This window comes from Scardinius erythrophthalmus, assembly GCF_964197995.2.
Source record: "Scardinius erythrophthalmus genome assembly, chromosome: 10".
NCBI classification, from domain to species: domain Eukaryota; kingdom Metazoa; phylum Chordata; class Actinopteri; order Cypriniformes; family Leuciscidae; genus Scardinius; species Scardinius erythrophthalmus.
In genome coordinates, this window is record NC_138230.1 from 13,154,228 (window position 1) to 13,175,210 (window position 20,983).

The 20,983-nt window shown below is 38.1% G+C and overlaps 1 protein-coding gene across 17 annotated transcripts; it reads right to left on the reverse strand.

The window, feature by feature from the left end:
- Positions 1 to 524: 524 nt before the first annotated feature.
- On the reverse strand, positions 525 to 20,219 carry rxrba (retinoid x receptor, beta a). Of its 17 annotated transcripts, none has more exons than XM_081377208.1 (14): positions 20,048 to 20,162; positions 19,305 to 19,441; positions 18,347 to 18,576; positions 16,911 to 16,937; positions 16,263 to 16,416; positions 11,777 to 11,956; positions 11,131 to 11,154; positions 10,177 to 10,337; positions 8,940 to 9,069; positions 8,622 to 8,754; positions 6,029 to 6,070; positions 5,490 to 5,581; positions 5,018 to 5,123; positions 525 to 4,848 (listed from the first exon to the last, which is right to left on the reverse strand). In XM_081377208.1, exons 2-14 carry the CDS (start codon positions 19,318 to 19,320, stop codon positions 4,701 to 4,703), a joined length of 1,443 nt encoding a protein of 480 aa, XP_081233334.1. In that variant the 5' UTR covers positions 19,321 to 19,441; positions 20,048 to 20,162; the 3' UTR covers positions 525 to 4,700. The 17 variants fall into 17 exon arrangements, with proteins under 17 accessions (XP_081233334.1, XP_081233325.1, XP_081233335.1 ...); XM_081377199.1 differs by having other exon boundaries at positions 20,015 to 20,162; XM_081377209.1 differs by having other exon boundaries at positions 10,177 to 10,334; positions 20,015 to 20,161.
- Between the last annotated feature and the right edge of the window lie 764 nt (positions 20,220 to 20,983).

Genomic DNA, 20,983 nt, shown 5'->3' on the forward strand with positions numbered 1-20,983 from the left:
TCCCAGTAACTGAGCAGATTGTGAAATACTCAGACCGGCCCGTCTGGCACCAACAACCATGCCACGCTCAAAATTGCTTAAATCACCTTTCTTTCCCATTCTGACATTCAGTTTGGAGTTCAGGAGATTGTCTTGACCAGGACCACACCCCTAAATGCATTGAAGCAACTGCCATGTGATTGGTTGATTAGATAATTGCATTAATGAGAAATTGAACAGGTGTTCCTAATAATCCTTTAGGTGAGTGTATATCTCACATATGTATAATATAACCATACACAAACTATTCAGTGATTAAATGTGTGTTTAAACGAGTTTTAATTTATTATAGTCGCATGTGTCACATATTATGATACTGCTTCAAATTGAATGTCAAGAAAGAATAGATAAATCATGATTACCTATTGTGTTCCTTTAAACTAAAGCAAATCAATCCTACAGGTCTGGTCTGGCAAGTGAAAGATACTTCAGAATGTTTGTGAAAAGGCCGGCAGATTGTCAAGATAAGAGAAAAACTTCACAACTGCTGTATTAAAACCTTTACTTACACATGGTACATCCAACAAAAACAGATTCTGAATTAATGACAATAAAGCAAAAAGAAAGACATTTCTTTCTCCACACTCAATCATTTGCACAACTGCTGGAGACAGATTAAAAACTAGACAAGAAAAATGAAGAGGGAAGGGTGTGGAGAGGGGGGGAGACCCCAAATAACAGAACAGTTTTTGCACTAATACGTCAGGATACACAAAGATGTAAAGCATAAGAAAAGAGAAGTCAGAAAACATAGCGAGAAGCAATATTTTTGTTGCCGTTTTTCTTTCGATGGGAGTAAATTAAGAAAGCTCTGTCATATCATATCAAGTATGAAATCTCTTTCCCGTTAAACAATCACCGTATCACCCCCCCACATTTACAAGTACAAAATCATCATCATATAGCCCTCCTTCAGCTGTACATCCATTCAACATGATCATGTATGGGTGAATCTCACAAAAAGCATGTCCAGGTCACATTTCACCTCAAAATCAATAGAAAAAATAGCATGTACGGTAATGCATCCAGAAATGTTTATTCCAATTATTCTAAAAAGTGATTAATTACTGTAGGTCAATCATTTTGATTTAAGTCAGCATAAAATACTTCACAATTCCAATGATGTATCACTTTGTTTAGGTGACGAAAAGCGAAAATTGTCCATTACAGTGGAACTTAAATAGGCTTGTTTTTCCGTCTTTCGATTTTGCGGTGAAGTGTGACCCGGTCACATTCTTGACAGGTTTTGTGCAATTCACCTGTATGAACCCACTTCACCTTCGCAAATGCTTCAACTTCACTCATATCTTATGCATATATTCTCATTACAGAAGCAAACATTCACCGATAAGCCAAAAACGAAGATAAAAGTGAATCAGCTCAGACTGTAACATGCACACCCACTTCATTCTCAGGCAGATTAATTCAAGTTTGCACTGTGCATATTTCAGAGCGCCACTCGGCTTCAAATACACAAACAGGAGGGCTTTCCCACATGTGACGACAATTGCAGCAACAAGGCCTTAGAAAATACACACTACCAGAACCCTCTGGATCTCTGACTCAGCTCAGTATAAATAGTTGCAATAGGGGCTCCGTTTAGTGATCATCACAGTACACAGTCAACCAATAGGGGTTAGTCAGGAACAGCCAAAAAAAAACCAAAAAAAAACCACTCCCCTCACACCTGTTTGGCAGTGCTGAATCAGTTCAGGTGCATGACGGATAATTCAGGGGTTACGGTCCATCGTAATGAGACGTTGTACATTGTACAAAATCCTGTGCAAGCCTTATTCATTTTTATGAATGCCTTGCAACCCTAAGCTAATTTTGAGAGCTGTTAAAAGGTAAGATTATGAAAAAAGTAACAATTTTGGGGAAAAAGTGGACCCCAAAAGACAGGGAGGGTCGGCCACACAAGCTCACAGCGCATGTCTGGATTAATATGTAGTCAAGCGAAAAGTCGATTATGGCAAACTGCAATCAAGTAATAGGAGACGGCCATTGCACTCCATTTTCAAGGAAATACGGAGAAGATTTTTACCACATGACGACTCTTGTATGCATCTTTCACATAGGATTTTTTTTCTGCAAAGCTGCACACACACACACACACACACCCTTATAGGCTGACTGGCAACTCTGGCAAAGCTCCAGACGCCCACATGAAAACACAAGCACACAAGCACACAATCAAACGAGCCTTCCCACTGTTCAGATAGAGCAGACACCAACTGAAATAGCTTTAAGTCCTGGATAAACGGAACCTGGATAGACCAAACGCACAAGAAAATACAGAACCTCTTTGAGGAACTACCGGGAAGCCAAATTTATAGGGCCAGAAGTCAGTCATTGATCACATTAAAAAGGCTTCAAAACAGGATTCTTCTTCTTACCACTGGCCCTAACAAAACTAACACACAGGGAAGTTAAGCTAGGGGGCAATGCTAGTCACAGAGAACCAAAGCTATAAATGGAAGTCTGGATTCAGTCACATGTCAATGGCTAGCATATTATGGATTACAGTACGATCCAATGATCCTTCAAACATAGGAGAACGATCCTATCTGATGTTAATTCTGGCCGATTTCGGCATGACTATACTCTCAACTGGAAATTAAGCACCTTATGGATATATAAAATCTGGATATTACAACTGAAATCATTATGCAGAATTAAATCTTATGTATTAAATAAGAAATTGGCATATCAAATTCAAGCTTATTGGAGAAATTGCATATTTTGACCACTGCTGTGTTTCTATTTTGGTGTCAACATTTATGTCTAACTCTGTTGTCGTTACTAGCACCAAAAATGGTGGGACCACTAGCAATCTCTCTATAAAAACTTCAAACACTGTCAGTATTTGATCTCAAGTCTCTTCCTAAAATTACTTGGTTTGAGCCACAGAAACAGGCATATATGAAAATAGTACCCACCATCAATACTGGTGCATTTTCTAGATCTTGTTTAATGGCCTGAATTCTTCCTTCTAAAACTATACAAACGTCCGCACATAAATGCATAGAGATTGTAGTGGATGCTGGTTTTGACACTTTGACCTTTCAGATTGAATGCAAAATTCTTACATGATCCAAGTCCCTCAGTCCCTGTCAGAGTTGCTGTGAGGGAGGCAACCAGTGCAACTGGAATGTAGAAGGTGATTCTCCTACAACACATTAAAGCTGGAATACACACTACACTACCTTTAAAATCAGAACAGATTTTTAAACACTAGGCATTATAAACTTGCAGACTTTGTAAATGGTTACAGAGATAAACAGGGCATCGACACATGCAGAAACATGCTTCTTGTTGCTAGATGCATGCCAAATGAAAACAAGATGTGTTCTAAAATCGGCTTAAACTATTGAATGTTTGATATTCTCCGACTGGATGGAATCACAGTCTGTGCCCATCATACGCTACACTGTTTTCTCTGAAATCGTTCAACTACGACTGTCCAAAAATTGCTCTCAATTTCTTCCCGACTGTAAACCAAGGCAAAAATCTGCAAAAGTTGTGTAGAGTATTCCAGCGTTTACACAAACCAGAATCTCTTTTGTTGTTTATTATGCCAAAGTTAATACCAGTATATTCCAAAGGAGCCTGATGACAAGCTGATTTCATAAACACAAAAGAAAAAGGCCATCTACACCGATCACATGGAAAGGACAAGAGTGGTTGGACATACTACACAGCACACACACACACTTTATAAATATCTGTCCTTTCGGGGTCATGGTGTGGAATTGGTTCGTATTTGAGGAATTGGTGAAGGAATCGATCAAAAGAACATGGGGAAAATTATGAAATGGCAAAGGTGTAAGGTCCTCTAGAAGGTACCAAAACCTATACCAATCTATTTAAACCAAGAAAAACAAGGTCAACCCTCCTATTTCCGCCAAAAAAAAAGCAGGATTTTCCTGCGAGAATTAATCTGTGCCTTTAGGCCCTCCTTGGAACATGATAAAAAATTCATGTTCAAAAAACCTGCATACATTTATTCACAAATGTAAAACCCTGGCCTGCATTTCATATGGGCCAGATGAAGCAGGCCGAGAATTTCCAATGCCGTTTATAAATCAGACTCATTTCATGAGTACAGTACAAAGTAGGATTTCACGTTAAAAATTCCAAAGATAGCAGTTAGCAGTATTCCACAGTCAAAAACAAAGAGGCAGGTCTGCCGCGACTTGATTCGTACCAGCCAAATGGCTCGCCAGATTCTCGCCCCGGTCACACATGCACTGTAAATTCAGCTGAAGGGCTGTATAACTGCAATGATAAACGAAAAAGAAGTACAATTCGTGCATTCAGAGTAACATACAAACCAAAGCAAATCAATATGAGAGTTGGAAGCCGAAGTCTTTAAATTGAAGCTTATGATTTAGAACCTCCACGGAATTTGAAAAATAAGCTCTCTCTGGACAGCTCATACTGTGTAAAACCTTACATGGAAAACAAGTTTTTTTTTTTTTTTTCAGACAGCTTAGAGTCTTTTTTTCAGGGCTGTACTGGTTTCAAGGTGCGGTGAGGAGAACGTGTAGGAGAGTGGGGGAAGGTGTTAATGGGAAGTGAGACAGTAAAGCCCCAGAGTCCAGGGGGGACTGCGATACCCTGGTGCAAACCGGATTGAACTGGATCGAGCCTAGTCCAGGTTAGGTCAGCTGATGAGGCGCTTCAAGCATTTCCATTAAGAAGGTGTCGATTGGGGTGTCTCCAATCAGCTTGAAGAAGAACAGGTGCTCCAAGCATTTTAAGCCAATGGAGCGAAGCGCTGGGAGCCGGAGTAGGAGCTTGGCAAACCTGGAAACCCAAGTGAGATGTTGAGAAACTGCACTGAACTGCAATATTAGCAACATATATAACCACAGTAATGATCACCCTTTTTTTTTATGAAGATTGTAAATGGGATTTTACTGAACCCTACTGTTGTGAACTATTGAGGGATAGAAGTGAAAATGATGTGCTGTACCTCCCCTGCTGGTCAGGATATCTCTGTTTACAATAAGCCTCCAGCGATGCATAGACCTTCTCTCTCAGTAACTCCACTTCACTTGGGCTTGACAATCCCTTTGCATCTGCACAACAGACATAAAACAAAAAGTTGTCACCAGGTAGGTCAGAAACAGTAGGAGTAAAAATCAAATCAGCAAAAAAAAAAAATTGTTTTAAAACTGTGATATATTGCAATATTTTCTCTCGATCTGAACTGGACTTCTAAGTTTGGATATTGGTTGAATAGAAACTGACTACGAACTAGAGATGTACCGATAATGCCTGGTATCAGGGCATCAAACAAACATTTCTGGGAGGTCTGCAATTAAAATACGTCACTGGCAAGTACCAAAAATGAAAGTATTGGTATCGTATTTGATCTGGAAAAAAAAGTTATATCAGAATATTCTTAGTATATGAATTGAATGTTTAGGACTTTGCGGACTGACCTGGGTTGAAGAGGATGATGGCTCTCAGGCAGCCCAACTCTGTTTTATCCATCTGCATGTCTCTCATCTTGCTCACCAGCTCCGTCAGCACCCTGACGCCATGAAAATGGGGGCAGGAAGGAGCATGGGATGAAAACCAAGAAGGGAAAGGTGGAAAAAAGAAGAAGATTTAGGTTAATTTCTGAAGTACCACAATTCACAATCAGGCAACAGAAAAAAGCTTGGTGGAGCCGTTTTCATAGCCACTTAAAAACATAAAAATCCCTGGTATAACAGGGATATAAAATAAAATACTTAATACGACAAAAAAACATTCAGAAATTAACTTTTTAAAAACAGAGCATGCAACATGAAACATCAGTCACTCTTGCTAATATTGTGAATCCAAGCAATGCATTCAATCACACAGACACAAGGTCAGTTTGGTCTTTACCTGCCCCAAACAGCCCCAGACACAATTTTATCCAAAATAAACTCTCAAGCTACAGGCTTTTCTGACTGCTGCTGTTTGTTTGTGGCGTGTGGCGGAGTGTCATTACCTGTCGAATATGGCCCCAACCTCTGCATTGTGCGCACTCTCCCTGTGTGTTCAATCACAATGTGTTATTAAAATGTCATTACACATATCATAGTTATATAATGTCTCCCCGCTCCAGAAAGGCCCAGGCAGAGACGTTAAGACTCCACGTATGTTGGCGGTAGGCCCAGTTCAAAGAGTAACAAGCTACAGGCTCTTGTTGAAAGGAAGGCAGACGGATCATTGGATGGCAGCAATGAAGCTAGAAATGACAATTCCCAGCGCAGAACAAATACAACATAACATGATCAACAACCAAAAAAATCAGGATAAGAACAGGGCTCAACAATAAGGATGGACACTTTAACAACTGAATCATGTACATGTAATTTCAAGTCATGCAAACTTTGATTATTTGAGCATTGATGTTTTGCAAAATCTGTTGATGCAAACAGTAACAAGGTTCTCTTAAAGTCCCCCTGTTGTGAAAATCTATTTTTTAATGTTGTTTATATGTTTATGTGCTGTTTTTAATATGCTTTAAGACAAACCATGAGCAAATTTAGACGTCAACACCATTGCTGAGATTTTTCTCTTTTAAACTGCAGTGATCTAAAGACTGTCTCAAAAATGCAGTTTTAAATCGCTGGTGTTTCTGTCCTCACAAACTACCTTGTAACCAATCACGTCAAGGTGTGGGCAGGCTTTATCATATCATTAACTGTGAAACAGGGGAGTCTCAAGAGAAGCCAGATTTTCTGTTGATATGAAAAATCGGGTAGATTTAACAATATAGCGGGTGTATGATGTATATTACGATGTTATGATGAATATAAGCCTTTCTCCACTGACGTTCTGAGATAACACTTTAAAACTACATTTTAATTTCAGGTTTTTGCTAATGCGGCCTGTAAATACCTGAACAATAGTAAAAATGTATACAAAATCACCGTTGAGCCCGGAAGGAAAAATATAATAATAATATTATTGTTGTTGTTGAATATAACAGTTCATTCTTTTAGTTATGTTATCATTATGCGCTATATTTACTCAGCATGCCTTAATTGCTTAAAATGCACATAAAATGATTCTGAAGACACATCAGATTTTGCACAGAGGGTTAAATAGCATCTAGAGCATGAGCCAATAAAGCAAAGCAAGAAGCATGTGTGCACAGCACATGGCACCAACAGGACGACAATGAAGCGCTGCGAAATCAGGTGAGATGGACAGTGAAGCACAAGGACAGGGAGGGAGGCTCATTTCTGAAGCAGAGACATTATGACAAGATGAATGGCAACAAAGGACAATTTCATATGAGCATCACAACAAACTGTAGCACAGCACATCTAGAATGAGCTAATTTAAAACAACAGCCTGTAGCTCATTATTCCTGGATTTGCATAAGACAAAGACAAAATATGGAGTCTTCGGAAGTCTAGGGGAGAAATGTGCTAAATTTGTTCCTTCAAATAAGCAATTGCTGTAATAAACAGCGATTACATGACAGAACACACTTCATATGTGTGCCTGTGCTGATTATGTAAATGGGAGTGTGTTGAGACTAAGCAGAGGAGAGCGTTGGTGCACATATAGGTGTTTGCATGTATGTGCATGTCCTGTCTGTCGTTCAGTGTCATTCTAAAAAAGCACACAATATATAGCAGCGTCAAGGCGGCAGGCTGTCGGGAGGTAAAAGGTATTTTTTCTTTGTCATGACGCAGGAAAATCCAACCACCTTTGCAGCCTTAAATGTGTCATAAAAAGCAAGAATCAAAGCTGTTAAGTTTTATGAGCGCAGATTTACCACAAACTATGATACAATAAACTATTTCTTGCCTAATCCTTTTCACACATAAGCAAAGCAGGTCACATGCACATCCTTACATAATTGCAACAAGAAATTATTCAAAAAAAGCATTGAATTGAATAATATTAACAAATGTAACAAAATTAATTGTCATTAAGTCTCATTTGCAAAGTCTGATTCCAGCTAAATTAAAGTGCGATGTGAATATGAATCATCATCAATAGCTATGTTTCAATCCAAAGTTGCGAATGTATAACTTATGTGCAAAATAGGAATATCGCAATAACATTGCACGTTCCAGCCCACGTGAGAGAACAATCATGGGAAATTGGCGCAAAATATCTAATAAAAATGGAAGTTGATGCAATTGGGGAAGCCACTGTGGCTCTTTTTTCCTACATCATACATGACTTGTGTCTCAGAGCGCACAGACGAAAAGCAATAAACGCTGTCATGATATCTTGTGTTCAGATGTTGGTTTTTGGGAACACAATCATGCGAGACACTTCTAGGAAGTCATTATATCAACTTATTCTGATGACAGACTTTGGCTCAGAATGATCAAACCAACAACTGGGATGTTGTGCAATGAAATTAGTCTGCTAGTTAGTCCAGTTTACAAATCTCATCTAATGTTGAGGCAAAGTCACGCAAGTATTTTTTATGCGCATTAAGGGATGTAATCAGTAAATGCGTTTCCATTATAGTCTATGCGCATGTCGTCTTATCTGATAAAAAAAAAGAAAATGCATCCACCTTTTTAAAATGTATGTGCATCTTGGCAGTCATGGGACGTGACTATTACCTGTCAAAGATGGCTCCCACCCCAGCACTGTGAGCACTGTTCCTGTGCACATGGAGGCCAGTGGCCAGCAGAATGCCATCCTTCACCGTGATGGAGCGATGAGAGAATGATGCGATCAATAGCTCATTCCAGCCTGACAGACAAATAAAAGCAGCATAAAATGAGTGAGGTTTAATATTGAGTAAAGTCAATTATTAACAGTGTTTGCTAAGGGAAGCATCACTACAATACAGTTTGCAGATTTATATTATTAAATGGTTTTCAGAAATATGAAAATACGTTATTCGGAGTAAAAAAGACAGAGGCAAACAAGTTTACCAGCACGCAGTAGGATGACCTGGTCATCCAGAGACAGCTCACTGAAGTGAGGGATCCTCTTTGCCCACTCCACCAAAGTGAACAGCTGTTTATCAGCTGCCTGGCAGATATTTGTGACTGGGTCGTTCGGCTGAGGAGAGGTAAAAATAAAGTATTATGGGTAAGTGGTAAGCAGAGGGAATGAAACAAAAACAGTAACATCACACTAGTCGTTTTGTTGTTATATAGCAGTAGGAATCTACATTTGAAAGAGGCCATATTATGCTCTTTTACAAAGTCTTGATTTTGTTTTTGGGGTCTACTAGAATAGATTTTCATACTTGGATGTTCATAAAACACATTTGTTTTCCTATATTTGATCTTGTTGCAGCACCTCTCTTAACCACCTGTCTGTAACACTCTGGGCTGCGTTTCCCAAAAGCATTGTATGCCTAAGTAGATCGTAGATCATTGTATGCTTAAGTAGATTGATGCCAACAATGGTCTCTAAGATCTACTTTGCTCATGATGCTTTCGAGAAATGCAGCCCTGTTTAATTCCTGTCTCAATGAGGCCCCTCTTTCCAAAAAGCGCAATGTGCTCTGATTGGTTGGCTGGACCAGTGTGTTGTGATAAGAAAATGTTTTGAGGGTGTTTCGGAAATGTCCCGCCCCTTACCAAAACCACGAGTTTCATCACACTACTAACGCAACCAGGCCTCACCACCCCTTTTATTTGCCTATGCCTTGGGTAGGAATTATTTAAATGAGAAATATTGTGACGTGTACGTTCCCAAAAGAAAACTCATGACTACAATTGTGGCGTTTCAGGGAATTCAAAAACAGTGTCTACTGATATAGAGAAGAACTCCCTTTGGAGCGACTTTGTGCTTTGTAACTTTGCAGACATTATTCGTGCACGAACAGCAACATTACACACTAAAGAAAGTTGAAAATGTAAAAAAATATAATAGGTCCTCTCTTTAAAATCTGGAGATGGTGCTAAATATGCATTCTGTCTGTCTCATTACATCTACATGCATATTGCAAGTAAAAATGTCAAAAGCTTTATCAAAACTGAATGCTCTAATATGAATGGCCGGCTCTATGAAACTTCCTGCATTTAACCAGTCAACCAGCCTACTGTCATTGGGCTGCTACAATTAGAGCCTAATTCCTTTAAAGGTCTGGATCAGGTAACAGATCATCCTGGCACTTAAGATCATAAATCCTCTTTAACATGCTTATCTGTTACTTACAGAGCTTCCACCTGAGCTGCCATCCGCATGCAGCTCAGTCTTCTGCTCCACAGCCATTTCTGCTTCCAGAATCTTCTCCACGGGCATCTCTTCATTCGCAGCGCTGGTGGACTCCACCTCTCCTTCCCGCTCCTTGTTCCTCTGACGTTCCTCCTGAACTGCTGTATCGCACACAGGGAAATGAAGAAAAGGACCAAGACGGGGAAACAGAGATGTAGGATAGAGCAGAGGACAGTGGGAGAGAGATTAACATGATGGGAAAAGGAAAATGGAAAGAGAGAAGGGGTAGTGAATAGGGAAAGCGGTAAAGATGAAAACAGGTGTAGAGAGACACAGAGATATACAGATACATGTAGTTCCTGGATAGTTTTCAACACATTCATTCACACAATTAAGTCCTCCAGCAACATTCCTTCATCAATGACCCAGTAAAAGCTACAAAGGTCCCTTATTGCACAAATTCAAAACATCATTCTCACATGACTAATATTTTTTTGCTGCATCATGTCATTTAAAGGGGTCATATCATGTGGAATTAAGTTTCCTTTGACCTAATGATAACAGTTTGATGCACTATGAAAATATATGGTATATTCAGACCTGAAAATTTGCCAGTTATTCTGCAAAAAGACTAGACCGCATATATAATATTACTTATAAACATCAAATGAATTAATAACAGCAAAATATTGTGCTGTTTCTAGATGGGTTGGGAGCTGATGATTATTTTTAACAAGGTCTCTTACCATTTCAGTCATACTCTAGGCATTTGAGAAGAAAAGAAATCACTATAAGAAAATATTTTCATATTTTCAAGTGAATCTCAGAAGAAGAAAAAAAGATGGCATGACCCCTTTTTAATGGCTGTGACTAATATCCTACAGAGCAATTATTTTACCATTCCCACATTCACACACACGACCAACCCTCCCTCCCTCCCTGCTTTCTCCTTACATCGTTGACGTTCATCTTGGACCACTACAGAAGGAGAGGGAGGAAGAGAGAGAACGAGAGGAAACAAAAGAGGGAGAGAGGGGGACAGGTGTTAGTGGTGACAACAGCTCTCCCTCCCCCTCTTCTCTCCTCTCTGGTTTGTGCTGTGATGTATATGACTTATGAAATCTACAAGTCTCTGCTATACCTACTCTTGTCATTACTGTCTATCTGTCTTGCTTAACTCTAAAAAGCCCTTCTTTCGCTCTCCTTAGTGACAAGCTAATTAATCATAAAATAAATAAAAATAAATGTCAAATAAACATAAAAAAAATATACATTTCTGCCATTTTTGGGTAAATTTCAATACATAACATTTCAGTGCTTGTTTGTCTATCAACTACCCTGCTCTCTAGACATTACCATCAGTTTGTTTCCTCCACCACAGCAAAGAATATTTCACCCAAATTGTGGAAGTTCTATTGCATTAACTCATAAATATAAACATAGTGACCAATGTAGTTTACAAACAAATGACTATTAAATGTAGGGGCATTTATAAGGGGAGGAAACACTGGCATCAGACACTGAAAACCCCTTCAGTGGAACTCATATTGGGTCTGTAGTATGTGTATGTGTTAGGTGGGACAGGAGTTCTGGTTCTTACCCTCTCTCTTCATCCCCATGGCCAGGCACTTCTGGTAGCGGCAGTACTGGCAGCGGTTCCTCTGGCGTTTGTCCACCAGACAGTCTTTATTGTCTCTGCATGTGTAGCTCAGGTCCTTCCTCACAGTGCGCTTGAAAAAGCCCTTGCAGCCCTCGCAGCTGTACACGCCATAGTGCTTGCCTGGAGAGAAGACACATGAGGCCAGTTTAGGTTTGTTAATTAGAAGGTTAATCCACAGATCAGTGAGCCCAAATTCGATAATTTCATAATGTTGACGCACAATGTTGTTGCATAAGTGTTACATAATGAAAAGCTGTTTTTGTTCATTTGTCATGAATCATTTTTTGCTTTGCACTCATCAACTTGCAAATCAAACGGACATTTTTTAGTAATAAATAATTTATTAGGTAAACCTGTTCAACTGCTCTTTAATGCAAAATCTAGTTAACGTTATCTAATCAATGAATCACATAGCAGCAAATCAAAGCATTTAGGCATGCAGACATGGTTAAGATTAGGGGTGGGCGATATCTCGATATTTACGATATATCGAGATATTTTTAAACTCGATATGGATTTTGACATATCGTATATATCAATATATTGTTTATATTTAATTCTGATTTCGCCAATTTGCTTGTTTGCCTTCTCTGTGCTGTGCTCGCCCCCGCCCTCGCGTGTTGTCTCATTCAAGTCCCCCGAGTCCGGTCAGGCACATCAATCTTTCCCCGCCCAGCGAGTGCTTGAAGTGCGTCAGAAACAGTGCGCGCGCGATCAGTTGTTGTTGGTATTTTTTTGTGTAGCGTCGCCTCTCGCCGCATTGCTTTTGTTTGAGGGCGCTTAACACTCACACTTAACATGCTCCCCTAGAAACGGGCCTGGCAGCTCGCGCCAGCTCTAGACACGTTGAAAGTTTCCTGATTGTGACGGATGGCCGAATTTACATGACACATTATAAATTAGCATTAGCCTAAGTTACCTATTCTGCTATATACAGTGCCGAAAAGAAGAGAAGAAGATAAAGGTGGATAAAGACAGAGGTAAAGTGATGTAATGAATGAACAGTTTATCTAATTGCATAGTAGTCAGATACTATAAGGCCTAAAAAAAAAATTTGTTTGGTTCCGGTTTCCGACCGACCCTGTCAATTTATGTGCGACCCAAATTTATTTTATGAGACTGGGGAAGAACGGTCTTTCACACATCGTTAATTAAATTACAGTTTCCTTTAAATGCTGTTTTACACTTAAGTAATCCGTTAAAAACCATTAAGTATTGCATCAAAACCCTTTAACTGTCAATTCCTAAAGTGAGCTATAACTTAAGGTTTGGAAATCGTAACATTAAGAGAAACACGGGGGGGAGGGGGGGGGGTCAACAATATATCGCGGAACAGAGAGGGCACCGACAACATGCTGACAGAGTGACAGACAGGACATAGTTAACATTACCAACTTACTTTTAATATGAAACAAAGTCTCATTTGGTTATTTCACCTTTCAATTGTGGTCATTTTTTAAAGAAATGTAAACAATAAATACCGTTTTGAGGCTCTTGAATGTGTCGAACAGATCGCTGTAAGTTAGATCATCAGTTAAAACTAATTGATCGTCTCTTGCTTCTAGTTAATTTATAGCATCAAAATCAAATAAACCACATAAATGAACATAACAAAGAATGTTGTTTGACTACAAAAAGATGTCTGTACACTCCGTTTTTCAAGTTCAAATCCTCCATGTTAATCTACTATGAGATCGCCTGTCAAACTCCCGCGAAGGCTTTTTGTGTGTGCGTTTTGCGTGTCTATGGCAACAACAGACTTTAAACGGGAATACAGAATCACTGTCGTAAAAGTTTGATTCGCCCGCGTAAATTAGTAATATCAAATACAGTAGCGTAACTTTAGCCTAGTCCATATCAACATATTATTCTTTCTTTTGCAATGATGGACATGTGTAACGTGATAATTATTTGCCCATGCAACACTAGCATGTCAACCAAAATTGTAAAATTGGGTTTAAAAACATTTGAAACCGTGCTTCAAGAAGTCAAAAAATGCTCTTGTAGATTCGTATCAGCTGCCGGCAAAGTCGACAGAGCTGAGAAATGGACAGACCTAGCAAGCGATGTGGTGTCGACTAGGGCTGTCAAAATTGCTCAAAAATTACGTTCGAATATTCCCTCTAAAAAACACACGAATATTCGAACTATTCGAACATCTGGTTGCGCATTTTGTCAATGACGTACATTACGTCAATAACAGGACAAATTAATACAAAGAGACATAACTACTTGTATAGGTAGTTTATTTAAGTTTAAACATATTTGACAACGTATTACATACACAAAAACAAACAAGTAAATCCCCTAATGGCCAAGACCGCAGACCTCACTCACTCTTGCTCGCTCACTCGCAAGCACTCTTTCTCTCTCTCGCCCTCACCCGCTGCGTTCACACACCAAACGCGAATAGAGCGTCTGCTGGCGCGAGTGATTTCAATGTTAAGTCAATGTAAAGACGCGTTTACGCGCGTCTGGAGGTCTTGTGGCGCGAATGAGGCGTCACGCTCTCCGAGCATCAAACTTTTGCTTTTGACGCGCAAATTCAAAATGTTTAAGAGTCCAACTAGACGCGAATCCGACATTGAACGCTCCGAGCGAGCTGTGCTGTGGTAAAAATTTAACTTTTCCTTGACATGAAACGGTAAATAATCAAACCAGTGGAAGCCTGCAGTGCATGAAACTGCTGTATCTAACCTACCTTATTCATGCTGCGCAATATCTATTTAGTCAGTACTCTTTAGTAATGTTTCTGTTTACCGTTAACGTTTCTTCCTGTTACCTGTCCCTGACCCCTCAGGCAGCGCGCCCACTCGCAAAGCTGACAGCCGCGCCTCTGCTACCGCGGGCGTTTTTCCACATTCGAATATTAATTTTCACATTCGAATTTCTGTTTTTTAAAACTATTCGAATATATATTCGAATTTAGAATATTCGTTGACAGCCCTAGTGTCGACACCAACTCACCAGCTTGGTTCGGTTGTCAGTGGTGTGACGTCCTTATTTCAGTTCAGGTATTTAGTGAGCAGAGTCAATGGCTGCCATAAGTTTCCTTAAGTTCAACGGTTTGAATTGTTACATTTTATTTTGAAGATTTTCTGAGAAGATTTGTATTGAGGTTAATACTATTAAAGATATTAGATGAAACATTGCTTGAGATGTCTGGTTTTTAGTAGAAAAAAGTACCGGTACACACATTTAAAATCAGCGCGTGTGTGTGTGTGCGTGTAAAACTGCCACTGGAGGAAAATAAAAAAAAAAAAAAAAAAAATAAAAAATCCCTACCGACCCATGACCTCAACTGACAACCAACCGGAACCAAACTTTTTTTTTTTTTAGGCCTAATTTAATGGCAGTTATTTTTACCTTAAACTTTATGCTAGCAGTTGTTCTGAGTTCCCCAGAGGCCCCAGACAGTGTTATTTTGTAACAATCATGTCAATTTTTAGATGCATTTTTATCACTTTTTTTTAATTAATGTTTTACTCTACAGTTGTGCAGTTTTTGGGGGATATATGGCATTTTTTTTTATTTATTTGCCAAAATTAGTAATGATATTTCTATACAGGTTTATTAAAAATAGTACAATATGTATTATTTCTTCCTTTATTTTACAGTTAAATTATTATTTTTGTATACAGGGATTTTTTTTTTTTATGCTGCAGAAGCACTTTGTTCCTACATGAACAGCCTACCTATTTGCACTTCAATAAAAAAAGACTGTGGTATTTGGCATATTTGTTTTTGCAGTAGTTTTTGGGGGGTTATTTTTCCTGTAAAGATATCGAGATATATATCGTATATCGAGATATAGCAAAATATATCGATATATTTTTTGCTCCATATTGCCCAGCCCTAGTTAAGATGATCTGCTGAAGCTCAAACTGAGCATCAGAATGGGGAAGAAGAGTGATTTTATTGACTTTTGCTGCTATACTGGGATTTTTTTTAACGTACAACCATCTCTAGGGTGTGGAAAATATCTACTGATCATCAGTTCTGTGGACGAAAATGCCTTGTTGATGCCAGAAGTCAGAGGAGAATTGCCAGACTGTTCGATCTGATAGAAAGACATCAAATAACCAATTGTTACACCCGAGGTCTGCAGTAGAGCATGTTTGAAGGTAAAACACATCTAACCTTGAAGCAGACATATCAAATACATATATAGCATTTTTTCCATTACATTGACATGAAAAATTAATGTTTTGTGATTTAAACCGTGTCAAAAATATCTATTCTCATTACACTTACCCCTGATTGATGATACTGTTACTCTATTTTATTCTGATTCACTATTTTACTCACCTATCCAATAGCTATAAACAGGCTATAAACATTAAAAGGAAAAATACATTTTCATAAGGAATGACAGTTTCAGTTTTAAGATCAGACCAGTTAGGATTAGTGTTTATGAGTGACTTACCAGAGGAGCGATCCCCACAGATGGCACACAAACGCTTCTGTGAGAGCATGGGTCCTGGGCTGTGGCTGGACAGCGGCTTCAAACCGAAGGGTGGTTTCACGTCATCAGAGCTGCTGACGGCATGCAGTCCCGACATAGACACAGTGGAGTTGATCTGAGAAGGGCGATGAGAACGATGAAGAAAGAGATGAAGTGGCAAAAAAAAAAGACAAAAGTTGAACAATTGAAAAATGTAACACTTCCTATTTTGTTAGTGATAAACAAAAATCAAATTGCAAAGTAAAAGAAAAATACATGTTAATTTCTTATGGTCAGTAACATGCCTAATTAGCCCTTAACCCTTAACTGATCATAGCCAGACATTTCTCCCCAAATCATTCAAACACCATTCCATCACAAATCAGCTTGAGCACAAGTGGAAGATGATCAATCATTAATAATTTTATTTTGATTGCATTTTAATGTCATTTGAACAAAACCCCTTAAAGACGGAATGTATCCAAGGAATCAGAGCAACATCCAAACAGAGCAACATTTCGACATTTATCAGCAACAGTAAAGGGAAGAAGACATTAACATGAGAGGAGCGACTAGAAAACGAGGAAAGCATGAGAGAGTCAGGAACTGAGAGAGGGTACAAGGTCTCACCTCTATGTTTCTGGGAAACATGTTCATCTGTGAAACAGAAATGCAGTGATGAGGAGGGGCGCAAAAAAGCTTGTGGAACGAGGGACGTGGTGCTACAATACCAAATCCACTATGTTATTTTGTATTGTTAAGACTAAAATTTAGACTAAAAAGAATTCGGGTTTAGATCGACAGAAACCTACCTAAGAGACTTTGGAAATTAAGGTCAAAATACCAGACGGTCTGTTAAACATTAACATGAAACGCTCAAATAAACTCTGTAAATAAACTGGGATTTAGATATTTTTTAAAAGCTGAACCAAACCTTGAAATTTTGCAGGTCTAGTTGCATATTGCTAGTCACTGTACAATACCGTTCAAAAAGTTTGGTGTTGATAAGATGTTTTAATGCTTTAATGTCTCTAATGCTCACCACAGCTGCATTTACTGGATGCAAAAATACAGTTAAAACAGTGAAATCTTATTACAATTTAAAATAACAGTTTTCGATTTTAATATATTTATAAAATGTAATTTATTCCTGTGATCAAAGCTGAATTTTCAGCATTACTCCCGTCTTCAGTGTCACATGATCCTTCAGAAATCATTCTAATATGCTGATTTGCTGCTTAATGATGATTGTGCTACTTAATATTTTAGAGGAAACTAATACTTTTTTTCCAAGATTCCTTGATTAATATAAAGTTTAAAAAAAATTCTTTGAAAAATAAATATTTTCTAACATTATAAATGTCTTTACTGTCTCTTTTGATCAATTGAATGCATACTTGCTGAATAAAAGAATTAATTTCTTTGAAAATTTCTTTTGAACTGTAGTGCACAATAAGATGTCGATGATAACTATGATATTAATGCAAATTTAACTATTTAACTATTGTGCAGCTTTTGTCCTAAATCTACACTGCTTTGTTGAATTTTCATGTACTCAATACCAAAAAAAAATCTGAATTCTGCCAGACTTTTCTGTCAGGGGCTTCAACATGACACTGTTTTCAACTAAAAACGTAAAACTTTTTATCGGTTTTGGCCGTTCATTTACACGACAACGTTTTAGGGGCCTGAAAACGCAAACTTTTGAAAATAGGTTTCAAAGTGGAAGTTTTGAAAACGATATTATCATCATCTCTGTAAACTACAAAAACGTGAATTTGTGAAAACGGTGAAGTCAAGCACATGCATATTACGTGTTCAGTCTATAGGCACAGTGTTTTTTTTACAAAGTGACAAAGTGCCTGTGTCAATGGGGATTGTTTTGACAATGTCTGTGCGTGAAACTTTTCAAAAAACTTTTCTATTTTAGTACATTGTGGTCGTGCAAACGTACCCTCAGAAACCAAACAAGCTGGGCTGTTTATTTCAATGCAAACACAAAGGCCTGTAACTGAAATAATGAGAGTCTGGTGGACAGTTGGGATTGATAGCATGAAAGTGCTCACCTGTGGGCTGCTGATGGGGCCGTAGCCCACAGAGGGAGTTCCAGGAAGGCAAGGAGAACCCAGAGAGGAGCTGATGACTGAGAAAGGTGAGCCCATGCTGCTGATGGGACTGTTCACGGCTGAAGTGATGGGTGGCAGAGAAGTCATGGAGGCGGCTGAAGAGGCCAACGGGGGCGAACGCTGACCTGATGGTGGTGAGGAAACGGATGAGCTGTCTGGACTACGAGAATCTGTGAGGAGAGGCAGGTTTATGGATCAGACCGGAGCAAAAATTATACAATTACGTTCAGTGCAGCCAATCATATAAAATTATTTTTTGCTTTCCTAATTTAAACATCTGGTAGATTATTAAATAAGCACATTTGTCAAGCTTTGTCTCATGAAATGCAATAAGCTTCAAAAAGTAAAGCTTTATCTAAAAATAAATAATTGTAGTCTTGATCAAACTAAGCGAGAACACAAACTGCTTATTTATCTTGGATACATGCAAAATAAACCGGGTTACACTTTATTTTAAGGTGTCTTAGTGAAATTATACATTTAACTAATAAATGAGTAATATTAATTAATGATATGGACTTACTATAGAGTTAGTATTTGATTTAGGGTTAGTTACATGTAATTACACACATATCACTGATATTAATATAATAAGTACAAGTAACATGTAAAAGACACTAAAAATAAGTGTTACCATAAACTAATAATGAGACTAAGCCATTTCAACTTATAACAACAAAACAATCATGAAACACTGGCAAATCAATGTATAAATTTAGCAGGAGTATTAACCTTTACGTATCAATCCACTGATTATATGCAAAACACAGTCATTCATATCCTTAACACTGAACTTAAGACAAGCAATGCAATTAAAATCTAAGCTTACAGCTCGAAGTGTAAATTTTACTGCACAAACGTGGGGCCACATGTGGATATATAATCAAAACATCCTCACCTCTGCTGTCGCCCATGGTGTGCAGCCGGGCTCTGTTGTTGACACCGACACACTCGCTCTGATGTCGGATGGCTGTTCAACTCAAGACCGCGGACTGAGGCCCGGGCCCCTGGATCTTTTACCAACTGAAGTTACCCCTACAGTTAACAAAACGCTGCGTGAATGACATTTAATATCATGTAAACGACAAACACGAAAAATATAAATCGTCACTATACCCCAAAGCGAGTTATATTACATTTCTGTGTAAACATGACAGAAAAAAAATAATTTGTAAGAGTAGTCACGTGGCTTTTTAACGCATATGAATAGTTTAGAAAATATTCAATATGTTCTACACTGTATTAGTGTGATGAAACAGGATTAATCACGTGTAAGCATGCAGAACGTAATTTACAGTCTCGGCTAACGTTAGCTGATTAGCCTACTGGATAGCTTACATTTAACAGCAAAACAGGCCATATTACGCCTTAGAAAATTGTCCTAAATGTATCCGTAAATTCACTAATTATGTTTAAGAGTACGGAAGATTTTAAATGTACAAGTGTTGTGTGTTATAGCACGCGTATTTATATTTGCATTCGGCTACTCGAGTCAACTAGCATGTTAGCTAGCACGTTAATAACTCTGCAGGCACAAATTACTGCCCACAAACAAACAGCGGAAAACCGAGCAAAGTGTTATTATAACAGGGTTATAACTACATATACCTGTCATTAAATGTAAACAGCAGCAGCATTTACCCGAGGTACGTAAATATGATGAATATTTTATATTTAGAATGGCTTAATTAGGGCCGCGACTCTCCGTTCCCATCTCTTCGGTGTGATCCTCGCAGTCGCCCTGATCTTCCTTTCTGAGGAGGAAACTGAAGCTGTTTACGTCCGAGCACGGAAACCGACGCCATTTTGGCTCGTGTAAAGTCTCGATTGAGCCAAAATGTCTAATTCCAAAAATAGTTTATTTCTTCATTCGAAGTACATTATATAACTTTATATAACTGCTTCTGGGTGGTTGTTCAAATGTGTGTCACATTACATGTTTACATAATTGCAAAAAAATTATTTGTCATTTTTCTAAATAAAAATAGATTTTTTTTCGATGTTATTTAATATGTTAAATGTTTTGTTAAATTATTTTTTTTATAAACAAACAGGCACAACAATAAGGTGATATTTTGTAATTAATATCAATATATTTATAATTTGTAGCTTTTATACATTATAAAAAACAAAACGTTTTACTGTAATAACTATTGTGTACAAAATGATTTTTTTTAGATAAATTAATACTTTTATTCGCAAGGATGCAGTGAATGCAATCTATAGTATTACAAAATACTTTTGATTTCAGATAAATGCTGTTCTTTTGAACTTTACACCAAAGAATCCTGAAAAAAAAAACACTACACAAAAGATTTGGTAGCAAAACTTTTCAACATATTTGAACATATTCTGAAGGATCATGTGAGACTGAATTTACTGTATTTTTATCAAATAAATGCACTTGATGAGCATAAAAGACTTATTACTTGACTTCTTTAAAAACATGAATAAATCTTACCGACCCCACCCATTACATTACAATAATGTAAATATACATCATTGGTGCATCTAAACTATTAAGTCTTTTGTTTGACAGAATGATAATGTGTTCACACACCATAGCATGTCTATATG